The sequence below is a fragment of the Pholcus phalangioides genome, unplaced genomic scaffold (assembly GCF_987345545.1).
Source record: "Pholcus phalangioides strain wild (caught in Gottingen) unplaced genomic scaffold, Ppha-v1.0 ptg000009l_1, whole genome shotgun sequence".
Lineage (NCBI taxonomy): Eukaryota > Metazoa > Arthropoda > Arachnida > Araneae > Pholcidae > Pholcus > Pholcus phalangioides.
In genome coordinates this window covers 31,311,797-31,328,461 of record NW_028301602.1, presented here as the reverse complement: position 1 = coordinate 31,328,461, position 16,665 = coordinate 31,311,797, and the positions used below count along the sequence as shown (strand labels likewise).

Here is a 16,665-nt window from a genome sequence, read left to right as displayed (position 1 = left end):
TTTGCAACCCCCCTCTACAAAATATGTTACAATCCCGTATATACGGGACGTATGTAAATCCTGAATCAAATTGATGATCAAAGAGATTTTTTTGCTTGTTTTAGAGAAGTAGGTGTGAAAGTTTCCAGAACTTAAAATTGGCACTGGTTAGGAAAAAAAGTGAGCACCACAAAGCCACTCGACTTTACCTATATATCAGAGCCAGCTCAAGAGCATCACGGGTCTTAAAGCAAAGAGATTTTTTCCTAAGCCCACCTGATTCAAAATTACCTACCTACCAATTTGCATATTTAAAAATTCAGATCTCATTATCATGAGGTCCCTTCTGTACTCGAGGCCCTGGGGATACCCATGTGTTAACACGGCACTGTTACATATCACCCTGTATATTTTGCCGCTAGAGGCGTGTACATTTACAATGAACGCATGTTGTTACTCTATGTTTCAAAATGTTGTCGTATTTCATTGGTGTTGCATTCTATCTATCAGAGAGTGTACAATATGATGGCGGGTCTGATGCGACAAAATTAAGATATGACGTTTGGAAACTACAGAGAGAGAACGGCAACCTCCCGTGCTCTCTTAAAGATGTGTAATAAAATAGAAAAGGGAGTCTGCTTTTTCAGTGAGATGACATAATCTCAAGTCATCCCATGATATAGCAGTCGGGGACTCCCGGAGCGAGACATGACATCGGTATCCAAAAATGTGACTGCCACTGACATGAAAAGTAAGAACATCAAATAGGGAAAAAGGTTGAACCGTAGACGCAGAAATAGGGGTGGGGGAGAGGAATACTTTTCCCCCCCTCCTCGTTTAGGGGTCAAGGCCGTCTAGGAATAAATGAGTGTCAAACATAACCGAAAAAAAAAAAATAAAGCATGGAAACAACTAGGTCACGGTTCCTTTCTGTAGCTCTTATCAAGGCGGTAGTCACTGTGGATCCATCCGACTATGCTTTCACCCCCCTCTTTTTTATTACATAAGGAATGCCAGGCACGATTGCGTGATTTCGGAAGATAGCGGACAGGTTAAGGTTGGAGGAAAGTAAGGGCAATATAAATAATTCCAGTTAAGGGAAAGAACTTGGACGTATATAGACAGGGGGTTTCCCGACCTGTGATACGCGTATCCTTGGGGGTACGAGAAGGATCGTCCAGTGGTGAATATTCGGATTGAAAAAAAACAACCAGAAATGGAGGATGAACGAGTAAAGTAATAAATATAAAAGAACGAACTGAGAAATATTTTTTTTTAAACAAATATGACCATAATATAAAAAAGGAGTACGAAAAATTCTTACGCATTTCTAGGACTACGCGTACTTCTTACCCATTGTTAAGACTCTACGAGTACTTCTTACCCATTTTCAAGACTACATGCACTCCTAATGCATTTCTAGGACTATGGTTACCTCCTACGCATTTCAGGAACCACGCGTAGCTCATACGCAGTTTTCTAATACTGCGCGAAGTTCTTATCCATTTCTAAGACTACGGGTACTTTACGCATATGTAGCACCACGCGTGCATCTTACGCATTTTTAGGAATACGAGATCGTCTTGCGCTTTTATGCATTTTCTATTACCACCTGTACCTCTTACCCACTTTTAAGACTATGTGTACTTCTTATGCATTTCTAGGACTATCAGTTCCTCCTACGCATTTCTAAAATTGTGGGTACCTAATACGCATTTCTAAAATTGTAGGTACTTAATACACATTTCTAAAATTGTGGATACCTCCTGTATTGTTTGTTACCTTCGAAACCATCTCACAGATTTAAATCGGCCATAACTTTCTTTTTACTTATTGTATGCACAAGAATAAAACAGTTTTGGATTCTGTGTGAAACATTCTTCCAAATGAACATATAAAACAATTTTCGAAAAAATCGTTATTTGAACGTAATCAGTTGCCTTAATAAAAAGGGGTTATTCAAGTCGTTATATCAGCATCGATGGGGGGGGGTTCAATTTGCTGACTTTTGATGACGGGGGGGGGGGATTTGAATGATGCTTACGTCATCAACCACCCTTTATGAAAATATGAAATATTTTTAATAGCATCTTACTGTGTGCGCCAAAAAAATAACATTCCCCCTATTGATAAGTCCCCTACAGAGCCACTTCAGTGATCTCTAAATGTTTCACGGATCCTTCAAGTGCTCTAAAACTGCGCCGCACGTCACTCAATTGATCTCTAAATGTGCCACGGATCGTTTAAGTGTTCTGGAACTGTATCCGGGTTACTTAAGTGATCTTTGAATGTGAAAGGGATCTTTGAGGCGTACTTCAGTGATTTGAAAACGTGGAAAGGGCCACTTAAACGCTCTGAAATTGTACCACGGGTCATTTAAGCGATTTGTAAAAATGTGCCGCTTAGTTAATTTTTACAAAATTGGGTTTGAAGGGAAAGCCACATCATATAACCTGCAGGGCCACATTTGGTCCGCGGGTCAAGGGTTTACCATATATGGCTTAAAGGGTGGGTCGCAATGAATTCATTCCTATAGAGAAATTTTGAGTTCTTACCCTTCAAATAGCATTGAAATTGTATTTATGTTTTTATAATCGATTTCTTATTCAGGTATTTTCTTTTGAAATTTTAATTTTTCTTTAAATTTTTACATTAAAAATAATAATTTTTTTCATCTGGGGGGGGGGGGGTCACGAGCCCCCTATGCCTCCCCCTCCCGCGTACGATTTGGATCCCACCAATATGCGTTAGGAGGTAGGGGACAGTGCTGACGAAATTTTGCTGACAAGGGGGAAGGGGGGGGGTCAAAAATGGCTAAAAATTTGCTGACGTAATACTTGAACGGCCCCAAAATGCTTATAAGGATCCGAACATTATCTCCAAGCATCAGATTATCATTTGACGCAGTTTTCCCGATTATTTTATAATATTAAGTATAAGATTATTTTATAAGCAGTTCTCTATGCATAAAATGCACTTGATTGCGTCACCAGCGCACCCAAATATTTGACTCATTCATCAGTGTGGAAAGAAAGTGTTTATTAGCGTGTTTTCGTCCGATGAATTAAAATCACCCCCCCCCCCCTGTACATTTATTTATTAAAACAAGTATTTGCATAGGTCGTTTTATGATCAGATTGTCGTATGGAAAAATATCCTATTGTCAGAAATGTCTATTGCATTTATTATGTCTGAGTTCACAGAGAACTTTCTCACCCTTATTCAAAAATTGCACCATGGTCATCGCTATCATTTGTGATATTCTGACTGTGCCTCTGGTCACGATTACGCGTGATTCTTTATTGCACCGAATCACAGTGCACCTAACAAAATAACAATAGTCACAGAGACGACAAAAGTAATCACCAAAACACGATCGGCTATTGTTTTTCGGCGTTGCGTCGAAATGTCGTTCGAAGTTAAATAAGTTTGAGGACAACCATATGAGCCAAAATAACCAAAAAACAATTATATTCATGAAAATTTTACGCCCGTTTCTTATGCGTATTTTTTTTCCGATGCCGTGGAACCGTGGGAAATGTTACGAGGTAAATTATAAAGCTGGTTATTATGCATAATCATCGAGTAATGGTGATAAATACGGTTATTATCCATAATCATCGAGTAATGGTGATAAATCCGGTTATTATACATAATAACATTACTATGCGTAATCGCCGAGTATTTTACTAAGTTTGGTAAATTTCCTAAAATTTATCACTTTTACAGGCGGTTATGCATAATACCCAAGAGTCGCTGGTAAAGTAATAAATTTCCCTAACTTAATCGCTTTTACCAGTGATTATGCATAAAACTAAGCATCGCGTCGTTGGTAAACATGATAAATATATCATATACTATGCACGATAATTCATACATGTATTATACCATTATATCAGGGCACGACTATATTTATCACACATACTAGGCTCATTTGGAATTTTTTTCATATTTATCGAATTCACCAATTACACTAGGGTATTATGCATAATCACAGATAGAGGCGACAAAATTCAAGTATTTATCAAATTTACCAACGTCGTTTGTATGGATATTATGCATATTCGCTGGTAAAAGTCATAAATTTATCTAACTAACCAAGATGATTAGGAAGTATGCATAGTAACCGGTTGTTATGTATAATTATCGATTTATCACGTTTACCATACCATATATACCTTTGAACTTATTATAATATACTTATTATAAATTGCAAAATTTGAGGATACTATTTTATCACATCATAGCCCCCAAATTGAACCTGAAAGCTTGGAACGCTTTGCATAACGAAAGCTCGTCGGTAGACGTTCTGAGATCAACTCCTAAGAAGTGACATTGAAGTCTTTGTTTCAATGAACGATACCGCAAGATAGCACTAGACTTTTCATGATCAATAGTCGTAATGACAGGCTAATATCCTCATCAAAATACAAAATCTGCATGGGTAGAAGAATCCTCCCCGATAAACGTATTCTTCGCACCAGCACCCACTAGAAAGTTTCTATCGGTTACATAAAACGAGCTCCAATTGAAGGATAGAAAATTTCGTTTCAAGAGCTCATCGATAATTTTGCGTTTAGTATGACCAGACATTGCAAAGTGACCATTATAATTGAAGGAGGATATTATATTGCCTTTTGCTTTGGTGAAGATTCTTCTATACTGTGGTGTGTGTGTGTAATACATTGCTCAAAAAATTCTCAAGACCTTGACTAAGCGTCGTGTATGCATTCTGTGCAATGATGTTTATTTTTTCATTCATTAACTTTTTGGTACATGTTGCGGTGTCTATGGGGGAGGAATCTTTAATTCTTAGGCTGCTAATGTCATTGAATGCGAAGCTAATGCTAAAAAAAAACATCGCTTCTCCTTAACGTTTGTACGTCTGTATAGGAGGGACTTGATGTACCGTGATTTCTGTAAGAAATGCTGAGTCGTAAACGTGTTTTATTCCGAATTGTGTGGCACATTCTGCCAATGAAGAGTTTATGCTCATTTTTTGACGAAAACTTTTCCCTAGAATTTTCTATATCTTTATAGGAGTGTTCAACATTTTTGGTTTTATGGGCCGCATTGGAAGAAGAACAAAAATGTTTTGGGCCGCATTGGGGTAGGAAAATAAGTGGTTTAAGCAGCATTGGGAGGAAAAAAAACTGTTTAGGGTCTTATTGGGAAGAAATAAACTGTTTCTTTTCACGAATTGGGAGGAAAAAAATGTTTTGAACTGAATTCAAAATGCAAGTGATAGGTATTGAGAACATTTTAAAGCCAAATATTTAACATTCTAAGAAGAAAATTTTTTTTTTCCATTTCTCTCATTTTTTTTTGGTGACGAAAAAAACACATTAGAAATTTATCAGAGAAACACAGTGTTGATATTTTATAATATTTGAAAGTGTTTGTTGGACCGCATTAATATATGACATGAGCCGCGTGTGGCCCGCGTGGTGGAAACCTAATGAGCAATACGTCGATAAGAGTTTATGCTATCCGTTCTTCCGCTCACACGCACCAGAAGCAAAATGAGCGAACGAGTCGAAAACTTTTACACCATCGAAAAAGAAAACATTCGCCTCGGGAGTGACCAGTTTCAGATTCGATCAGGTGTGGTGCTTACGATATAATGAAGCATTTCTCCAGAAATCACAGCACCAAATATCTCATTTCTGACCCGAAAATTTTCCCATGATGCTCAGCTCATTAAACACGTCTTTCATCTACAACAGATCGACGTTGCATCATCGATGAAAGACACCTGGCATGAGTTTGCAATCCGATGGCAAAGATTTAGTTCAGGAATCAAAACTTACGGTGTAAATAACTACAAAAGACACGACAGAAGTAATATGTATAGTTTTAAAGTTTATTTACAAAAAAAAAACCAGCTTTAGCGCAGCTATCAACTGTGCATAATAAGACATAAACAGTAAAATATATGCGATTGAAATAGCATTCAACGATGTACAATGAAGAGGAAAAAATAAAGGTACACACAAATATGATATTTCATTGAAAAAAAAAAATGCTCAAGAACGTATTCAAACACGTGATATTATTTTGAATGGGAAAATTTGAGCAATAAGAAGTGGAATTGAGCAGTGAAATTCATTTGCATATTGTGTCGATAATAGAGACTGTTGTATCACGTGATGGTGTCTTGAAAGATCACTTCTTTGGTCATATTTATCTATTAGCTGTGATATGATGTAATGCAAGAGTGATCAACCTTTTATAGGGAGTGCGGGCCACTTATTGGTTTGGAAACATGTCGCACGTTACTTGAGTTTTCTGGAAATTTAACTGGAGCCGCCCGGGTGATCTAAAAATGTGCCGTGGGCCATTTGAATCATCTGGAAATGTGCCTCGAGCCACTCAAATGATCTGAAAGTGTGTCGCGAGTCACTATTGTGACCTGAAAGTGTGCCGTGAGCAGCTCTGCTTGAGTGATCTGGAAATGTGTCATAGGCTATCTAAGTGATCTGGAAATGTGAAAGGAACCACTTAAGTGATCTGGAAATGTGAAAGGAATCACTTAAGTGATCTGGAAAAATGTGAAAGGAACTACTTAAGTGATCTGGAAAAATGTGAAAGGAACCACTTAAGTTATCTGAAAATGTTCCAACAGCCACTGAAGTGATCTATAAAAATGCCACGGGTTGCTTAAGTCAACTGTAAATGTGTTGCGGGTTGCTTAAGTCAACTGTAAATGTGTTGCGAGTTGCTTAAGTCAACTGTAAATGTGTTGCGAGTTGCTTAAGTCAACTGTAAATGAGTTGCGGGCCGCTTGAGTAATCTGGAAATGTGTCGTGGGCTATCTAAGTGATCTAGAAATATGCCATGGACTATCTAAGGGATTTGGAAATGTGCCAAGAGCCACATAAGTGATCTATGTGACGGTGTAACGGGTCACTTAAGTTGACTGTAAATGTATCGCGGGTCGCTTAAGTTGACTGTAAATGTATCGCGGGTCGCTTAAGTTGACTGTAAATGTATCGCGGGTCGCTTAAGTAATTTGCAAGCGTGCCGAAGTCACTCGAGTGATCTAGAAATATGCCGTGGGTGGCTTAAGTGATCTGAAAATATGCTTGGGTATCATCAAAATAATCTGGAGATGTGCCGCGAGTCACTGAAAAAAAAAATCTGAAAATTTGCTACGGGACCATTTAAGTGATTTGACAATCTTTCGCGGGTAATCTTGAATGGTTTTGGCTATTCGTCGCCGGGTTCATCATATGACTTCGAGGGCTACATTTTTGGCCCATGGGGCCACGGGTCGAGCATGCATGAAGTTATATATTGCTGTAGAATTTTCAGTATATATGCACATATCATGGATATTATAAAGGGGCGGGAAAAACTAACTTATAATTAAGATAAAATAACTACAATAGCTAGCGAGTAGATAATATCCGCAAAAAGAAATGCTCAAAATTGATTTCGTATATAAGTCCAGATTAATACGTTCAAGATAAATACAGCGCAATATATCACGTTTTTACGATGTATAATCAAACTGGCAGGATCAACCTGTACAATTACATGGACATTTCACATTTTATTTATTGGCAAATCAGTGCATGAAACTGGGTCCCTTTTATTTATATAATACGAATATATAACCAGTGTTTTTTTTCTTAATCTTTTAGATGGCACAGCACCATGAGACAGACCCCCCATATCACGAGGTGTCTCACGTCAATTAATGACTTGGTTTCATGCACTCATTTACTTCCCATACAGGCACACAATGAACGACGATTTAAATACATACAATAAAACTAGAATAAAGGAACTATGTACAATATTGGCAGTTTGTGTTGCACTATCTTTTGCTCTGTTTCCGGGGTTATGTCGATTTCCTGGGCACTATTTGCCAGATACCGTCTTTCTTGACGACTTGCGTGCTGTAGCCCTCTTCGCTGCTCGCTGTTTGGTCGGTTTCGTCCGACGCGGAGCTGGACGACGACGACGTGTCCTCGTCGCCTTTCTTATCTGCGACGTCCTCCTTGGCGTACGCGCTGTAATCCGCGTGGGTCTGGCTCTCGTCTTTGTGCAGGGCGTCGGATGTCGGGTTCCTCACGTAGTAGCTGGAGACGTGAGCGCCTCCCTGGGCATCGTAGGTCTTCGCGTAACCGTTCGCTTCCCCGTTTACGGATGCCTGATCGTGTCCGCCGTATGAGGCATCGCTATTAGAGCTGAGGTAACTAGCTGAGTTGTGGTATCCTTGGTTATCACTTCCCTGCTGTCCATAGCTGTCACTTCCCTGCTGTCCATAGCTGTCACTTCCCTGCTGTCCATAGCTGTCACTTCCCTGCTGTCCATAGCTGTCACTTCCCTGCTGTCCATAACTGCCACTGCTCTGCTGTCCATAACTGCCACTACTCTGTTGTCCATAGCCGTCACTTCCCTGCTGCCTGTAACTGTCACTGCCCTGTCCATAGCTGTCACTCCCTTGCTGTCCATAACTGCCACTACTCTGCTGTCCATAGCCGCCACTTCCCTGCTGTCCATAGCTGCCACTTCCCTGCTCTCCATAGCTGCCACTTCCCTGCTGTCCATAGCTGCCACTTCCCTGCTGTCCATAGTTGTCACTTCCTTGCTGTCCATAACCACCACTTCCCTGTTGTGCAAAACTTATGGAGGCCACTGGTTGGCTGTAGTGTCCCGAATTTCTCTGACTTTCGTAACTCGCTACCCCAGCATCAGATTGATGGGAACCCAAGTTGCCGTATGATGTTGCTCCGCTAGTTCCGTATCCCTGATACCCGTTTTGAGAACCATATGCATGAGCGCTACCCTGATCCGGATAACTGGAGTCTGAACTTTGTGAGGGTACGCCTACTTGATTGTGGTAATAGTATCCCTGACCTCCATATTGGGCAGCGTTACCATTATATGCTCCTACTCCCTCAGCTCCTTGGCCATCGTATTTACCAGACGCATCGTCGTTTGAGTAAGATGATTCCTGTTGGTGTCCCTGTCCTTGGTAAGATCCTCCGATCGTCGTGAGTTGTGCGTTTGCCAATTGTGCTGGGCTCAGAAGAGCCAGCTTGACAGCAATTGCTCGGTTGTTAGGGGTACTGTAGCCCGAACCTGAATTTTGATTTTCTGAAATCGCCACCTGGTTGTTCCCAATTCCATACAAAGAGTTTGTTTGACCGTAATACTGCTGAGGGGATGATACTGCAGTGCCTTGTCCGTAGTACGCGCCTGTGCTCTGATAAGTATATCCTCCTGGTACTTCGTGACTGTAGTAACCACTACCTAACTGGTTACCGTAAGCATTCTGGCTACTGTAAGTGCCTTCTGAACCACTGTATTGATTTTGTGGAATGTCTTTGGCACTCTGGACAGATTGTTCCGGTTTTTCGGAGTATCCTACTCCTCCTCCTTCTCCTGTTCCTCCTCCTCTACCACCATGGTCGTTGTAGCTCGTCACAGCAACTCCTATGTATTGCGGCCGTCCAGCGTTCTGCGAGTCGTACGAGTCTTTCTGTTCTCCTTGTTCAGCGGACGCCGTTCCTTCGCCAGCGTGTCCATCCCCGTATGACTGAGCACCAGCAGAAGCCTGATCGGTTGATTTCCCATCTTTACTTTGATCCGCACCGCGTAGGCTTAGATCAAGACCACCGTAGTTCGAATAGCCGGACAGAGAACCGTAGCCCTGAGCCGAAGCTGCCGGATATCCGCCTGAGCCGTAGCTCTCCAAATTGCCATAGCCGCCAGTGTTACCACCTCCATGAACCGAATGAGTAGCGTAGTTACTGCCCAGACCGTGCAAAGACTGACCGTAAATATTCGAGAGGCCTTGGTAAGCTGCCTGCAAGCCAGCCTGATGACCAGTGTAGGCTTCTATGAAACTGGCAGCGCTGCCACTTCCGTAGCCTTTGGGTGGAATATACGGTGTGCCTTTAGGTGGTATATATGGGGTGCCCTTTGATATACCACCGCCAGCTCCCCCACCATAAACGGGAGTATCAGGACTGTAGTACTCTTTTTTGTATGGTTTTTCTTCAACGCTGCAATAGGAAACAAAAAAATTTGATACTTATAAGCATTATAACGATACAAAATTTTAAGAAATCAATGGAATACTGCTGAATAATTTATTCCTTCACTATTACAATGAAACTTTTAGGCTTAAAAAGCTGACATACGGTATAAAAACATATACTGCACTATGCACTTACATATGTTACGGTAGATGTGATAAATCGGTTATTATGCTTGCTTACCAATCGTCTTTGATAAATTTATCACTCTTACCTGTGGATATACATGATACCCAAAGCGTCGTTGGTAAAATTTGATAAATACTCAAAACATTGCCACTTTTACCGATGGTTATGCATAATAACTAAGTGTCGTTGACAAATACGTGGAATTTATCTCCTTTATCTGCGATTATGCATAATACTCTAGTGCAAATGGTGAATTTTATAAATATGAAAAAAATTCTAAATGAGCCTATAATATGTGTGATGAATATAGTCGGGTCCCGATATAATGATAACAAATTTTACGATAGTACAGTGATATAATGATACACTACATGTATGAAATACCATGTTTTGTATATTATACAGTACGATTTATCATGTTTACCAACAACGCAACAATTGAGTATTATGAATACTCGCCGGTAAAAGTGGTAATTTTTTTTAGAATTTATTAAATTTACCTACGGCGCTTGGGTATTATGCATTTTCCCTGGTAAAAGTGATAAATTCAAATCAAATTCACCAAGACGATTGGTAAGTATGCATAATAACCGGTTATTATGTATATGAACCTATTTATCACATTTACCGTAACATATATATATATATATATATATATATATATATTAGATCAATCAGTACCATCATTAGCATCATCACCGTAACATATATACATATTAGATCAATCAGTACCATTAGTACCACACTGTGGTGGGGGGGGGGGACATTATCTTCACCTACGGTTCACCCCTGACGAGTGATTCTCTCTCTCTCTCTGTTCTTACAAATCTCTACAAATTTACTAGAAAGTTCTCTGAAATTCACCGTCTATGGCAGGGGTTCTTAATCACGGTTGGAGGGGGGGTGGGGGTACTTTGGAGTCTGGAAAGAAGCTCAGATGAACTGTCAGCTTGGATAAGAAAGCAATTAAGTCATCGTTTTACATTGCTACACACTGAGTATCATTCTCTAATGGGGGTTCGGGGCCTTCATTTTTTATTGGCACAAAGGGCCAGTAAAACATGAAAAGTTAAGAATCCCTGGTCTATGGGAATGAATTCTGGTTCATGTGAGATGGTCCGTTTTCACATTGCATTCACTGTGTATGAAGACCACGAACAGCTTGTCAATTCTTCACTCCCTGAATCAACCCCTGGAGAGCTGTCAAATGGCCATCTTATTTTACTGATAGAAACCCTTGATTTCTTTCCGTGGGGATGTATCAGAGCTCTAGTCTAACAACTAACCGAGTGATGGCTCGGTTCATATCCTACGGGACTTCTAACCGAAAAGCCGTCACCGGGAAACATACTTTCAATATGTAACGTTTTTGTTAACGGAACGTAAGGCATGAAAATCTACCGACGGTGTTAGGGTTTAAATACACACCGTTAAGACATATATTTGTTTCAATTAAATTTGTCATCCTACAAACAGAGCGTTCAGTTAATTATCCCAATTGCTGTTACCTAATATCTGTAAAGAAAAAAAAACATACAAACAAACTAGCTTTCACGACACAAGTCAAAAGCTACAACATATCTTGAAATGTCTATAGATTATGGTACGCGTACCCTGTCTCAAGTATATTACATGCTGTATATCCAGGGCCATGCGAAAAATAATCAGCAAGGGCGCAAAAAACAGGTAAAAATAATACCCAACTGAAAAAATAAGATAAATTTTTTTTGCCACTAAAATACAAGGGAGTAAGCAAGATTCTGGGTATTTTTAGACTTTTAAGAAACTCCTAATGTTTTTGAGAATACGGACGCCTCCAAAACATTTATAGTGATACGCAATCCTCCTGGGCACTAATACGCGAGACTCCTACGCATTTTTACAAAGAACGCCGGTGTCTTGCATAGTTTATGGGGGAATACTTGAAACATGAAAGTTTGGAAATCACTGTTATATAGATTAAACATACCCAAATATATTTGTGCGATATAATTAATTGCATCATCATATGTGACGTTAGTCAAGGTAATTAAAGTGACGATGAAGCATTTCCCTATCAATGCAAAAAGAATTATTCAAGTCATACTCTCCAAACACGATTAATCATTTATTCTTAATGATAAAACGATCTTCACTGACTATTCGTGATCATTTCTATAAGAAATTCAGACATAACTCATTTTCAAGTATTATGTTTGAGAGATGACGAGAACCATTTTCTGTTTCAACTCTCAAATGATGATGAATGAACGCATGTAAGATGTATATAAAAATATTTTTCTACAAGGATAACATATTTAAAACAAAATTAAAAAAAAAACGAGAACGATTTGATGGAAAGTTTTATAACGGGAACAATATACAATAACAATAAAACAATGCTTGTTGACACATATTTTTAAGAGAATGGAGAAAAATAAATTTCAACGCCCAACTCTCAATATGTAACGATGCACTTCGGTAAAAAAAGCAAATATACTTTTGTTTCGTATAATTCACCTATTTTCCTTTCGTCTTATATTCGAGTATAAAAAGAGAAGAAAATGAGATTTGGAAACCTTTGAGAGTTATGTATTGCCATGTATTACGCCTACTTTCATTATCTGAATGATTTGAAAGGGAACACGTCAAAAAAGAACATGTGTAAAGTAAGCCATGCGTAAAATGACTTTATGATGATGATCATTTAAGAATTACAGGATGGAAATCTCCAAGCTGAAGCTCATATCTGCGAAAATGAGCTACAGAATTCTACGATATCAAAGAAAAATATTTTGGTTGGAAAATAAAAAGTTTTAAGTTTTCATGTTGGGAATAAATAAGGATAAAATCTTATGAAGATAGGATTTTTTTTCGGATATTTGAAATTAAAAAATTCTTAAATGTTTATAATTCATAGAATTTTCTAAAAATATTTTCGTTGAGCTTATTTATTTTTTGAAAAGTTGTATTCAGGAAATCTATTTATTTTTCGATACTTTCGCTCGTGAAATTTATAAATTTTTATACATCTCTTTCAGACCCTGGTGCCGCAAATATGTGGGTTGCTTTTTTCCACTGCAGAATTTTTTTTTTTTTTATGCCTCAGGCAGTTAAGCCTTGACTTAAAGGATTGCGAAAGTTTTCAGTTAGAAATATGGGGAATACGAATTTCGGGGACTTTTTCGTCAGAGTTCAGCGCTTGACGTTTAACATTCAGTTTTTTTTTGGGATTGCTTCCAGGAGAATGTGCCTTCGGGAAAAGTGCGATTAGTATACATGCAAAATTTGACGACGATCGATCTAAAATTGTAGATTTGTATAGAAAACACACACACACAATCAGTTTTATATATATGGAAGATATCCATAAAATTTTCTTTTATAGGTTCTATTCATGAAGTTTATCCGAATAGATATTCAGTCTAATTTGTGATACTAACACATAATGAAATGAGATTAACAACTTATTCCCTCAAGGACAAGTGGGAATTTTATAAAACAATTTGTGGGCATACAACTTAAGCAGAAATTATCTGCCGGATAATCAAATAAGTGCTTAATTCTAATCGTACCCCCCCCCCAGAACGTTGCTTTGCCCAGGGCCTCCCCTCAAGTCAAAGTCAGCCCTTGCAAATGATACTAATAAAAACTATTAAAATGAAATTTTACTTCCCTGACAGTGACTTCAATAAAATCAAATTTTCTGATAAAATTCGAATAATTTAGTATAGTAAAAGAGAACTCACTACACAGGCACTGGTTTCTTCACGTACTCCGGTACTTCTTTTATGATGCTGATCACTTTATGGACTTTCTTCGGGACAGCGACTGGCACGCTCTTCAGCACAGGTACCACGTAAGGTTTTGGTATGTGGACTGGTACGGGTACCGGGAACTTCTTGGGCACTGCGTACGGCTTCGGTACGTGAACGACGTACGGCTTAGGGAGCTTGATCGGGAAAGGCAGCTTGACAAGCTTAGGAAGCGGTATCGGGAAATGGAAAGGCACTCCCTTCAGTACGGGGAACGGCTTCTGGAAGTGTTTGATGACTGGCACCACCTGTGGTACCGGTACTGGCTTGGCGATGGCTAGAGGTTTCAGATACTTCAAGTATTTCGGGACAGGAACCAGCTTGGGTATCGGAAATGGCTTCGGGATCTGAATGACCTTCGGTACGTGCTTGACGATGATTTTGTTGGGAGTGTGGTCTGGCCATGCTTGCGCTCCATACCCTCCGTACCAGCCGCCATCGTTTGTGGCTACGGTGAAATGGCAGAGGATAGACACAGCTGCCAGAAGTGTCAGCGGTGTCATCATCTGCACCTTGGAGGAGAAAAAGAAAAAAAAAATACAAATGTACATTTAATTTTGATTTAAATGTAATTGAATTGAACAAAAATAACTTTTAGTGCTGGATAATGATTTTTGATTAGTATTATTTCAGTTTTGTAACTAATTTGCAAAAAAAAAAAAGAATCGAATGAGGCCTTGGTTTTCAATTAAGTTGGGACAATTCAGAAGAAATTTAACTGACAAAAACATTTCATTTTTACTTTTAAGGGGGTTGGTTCACGCAAATTTTGCAAAAACACATTTTCAAATGCCAAGAAATTTCCTAGGTCTAACTGTTCAACTGTTCTTATTCAACCGTGTACTAGAAATGTATTTTTAAAATACTTCAATATAAACTGGTAGTAGGCGTTATATTGCGTATATGCTAATGCTTCCTGCTAAAATACTCTTTTCTCAAAACTAAGTTATTGTTGGATAAGGAACATTTTTTCAAACACCACTCATTCAAATGTCTTGAAACTTCTTGTGTCCCTTAACACTATGGTGTTAGATACTTTAGCACGAGGTTTTTTTTTTTATTAAAGTTAATTAAAGCATTTTTATGGCACAAAATATGGGCGAATTTAAGTAATTTTTGAAAAAGTTGCATGGTTTTAAAGTTAAAATATAAGAAATAAAGAATAACCAACAATTAAAATGCTCACGTTAAATTGTATAAAAATATCTGCAGTGATTCAGAAAAAAAATTGAGCGTCTAAAGTGAATAGAAAATTCTTAAATGTTTCTTAAAGGAAAGGGGATTTTCTTCCATAGGAAACCACGGGAAAAAGATCGTGTACCAAAATCCCTTAAATGATTGTTGAAAAAAGCAATAACACAACGATTTTTTCACAAAATTTTTCATTTATTAAAAAAGAAAAAATTGAATAAATCATTTCTTACATAAGCAATCATTGAGAAAAACCCTGTTTATTTATTATTGATTGCCATTGTTGTGTGGCGTATAAATTTAACGAGTTTGCAAATGTTTTATGTATGTAACTTCTATATTGCCTATAATTATACAGGGTAATTCCATAATCCCACCCTCCCCGTAACATTTTACTGACGAACTGTTGATCCTAAAGGCATACTTCCCATCAGAAAAAGTATCCAAATAACGTATGGATCTCGGATACGTCATTCATTCATTTTGCAAGTGTTGTAAAGTAATCAAAATATAAAATTAACTATTCAAAACAGACACCCTGTCCTCAAGAACCCAATTAGAAAGTTGTCCTTATTTTCCTGAAACGAATGAAAAAAATTCCGCAGTCCCAAGTGCACTATTCGCTGAGATATTTGAATTCAAAAAAGAAGAAAAGTAGGGGGAAAACGGCATAAATGAGGGAAAGAAGTGTTGTCCGTTAGTTTGTGCTGTTCTCTCCCAACCTTTCTTATTTTGAATTCAAATATCTCAGCAAATATTCAATTGGAAATGTGGATTTTTTTTGTTGGCTTGAGGAAAAGAAGGAAAACAACTTTCGAATTGCGTTCTTGAGGACAGGGTGTCAAAAGTTGGTTTCCATATTTTGATTACTTTACAACTCCTTGCAACAAGAATGACGTATCTGAGATTTACACGTTATTTTGATACATTTCCTAATTGGACACTGATTCTCAACAGGTGATTCGTGTGCACTTCCCAGGGGCTACGCTCGAGGAAAGTAAAATAAATCGGTAAGTATGAAAAATCAATAAATAAAAGAGGCCTACGGGACTCAGTCATATAAATTATGTACTGAAAAAGGCTCCGCGATGTAAAAAAAGTTGTGAACCTCCGTTCTAGGATAAACGATTCACCAGTAAAATGTGAGAAGTGAAATCATGGAAATCACCCTGTATATTATTACAGAGAATATCTTATTGTTATTTGGCACGACTATTTGAATTTCTCTCTCTCAGACACAAAAATATCAAACAAATAATATATATATTTCATTAGACAAATTTAATATACAATGTTATTGAACTATAATTGTAATAAATTATTTTTATCTAACGTTACTTAAAAGAGAGCATTGTACAAAAATAACAATTTTAAAGACCATTGCTAAAGAGAAAAAACATTGTTTCAAAACATTGTTTAAGAATCATTCTTTTTGAACTACGTAAGCTTTTGAAAAACACGTTGATCAAGATTATTGTTTAACTCTCTCAGCAGCATTGACGAGATATCTCGCCTCCTTA

At 38.2% G+C, this 16,665-nt stretch overlaps 1 protein-coding gene across 1 annotated transcript; it reads right to left on the bottom strand.

Annotated features, from left to right (window-relative positions):
• Positions 1 to 5,821: 5,821 nt before the first annotated feature.
• On the bottom strand, positions 5,822 to 14,506 carry LOC149082810 (uncharacterized). The gene is made up of 2 exons (XM_089235970.1): positions 13,889 to 14,506; positions 5,822 to 9,998 (listed from the first exon to the last, which is right to left on the bottom strand). The coding sequence occupies exons 1-2, from the start codon at positions 14,503 to 14,505 to the stop codon at positions 7,826 to 7,828; spliced, it is 2,790 nt and encodes a 929-aa protein (XP_089092096.1). The 5' UTR covers position 14,506; the 3' UTR covers positions 5,822 to 7,825.
• Positions 14,507 to 16,665: the final 2,159 nt, after the last annotated feature.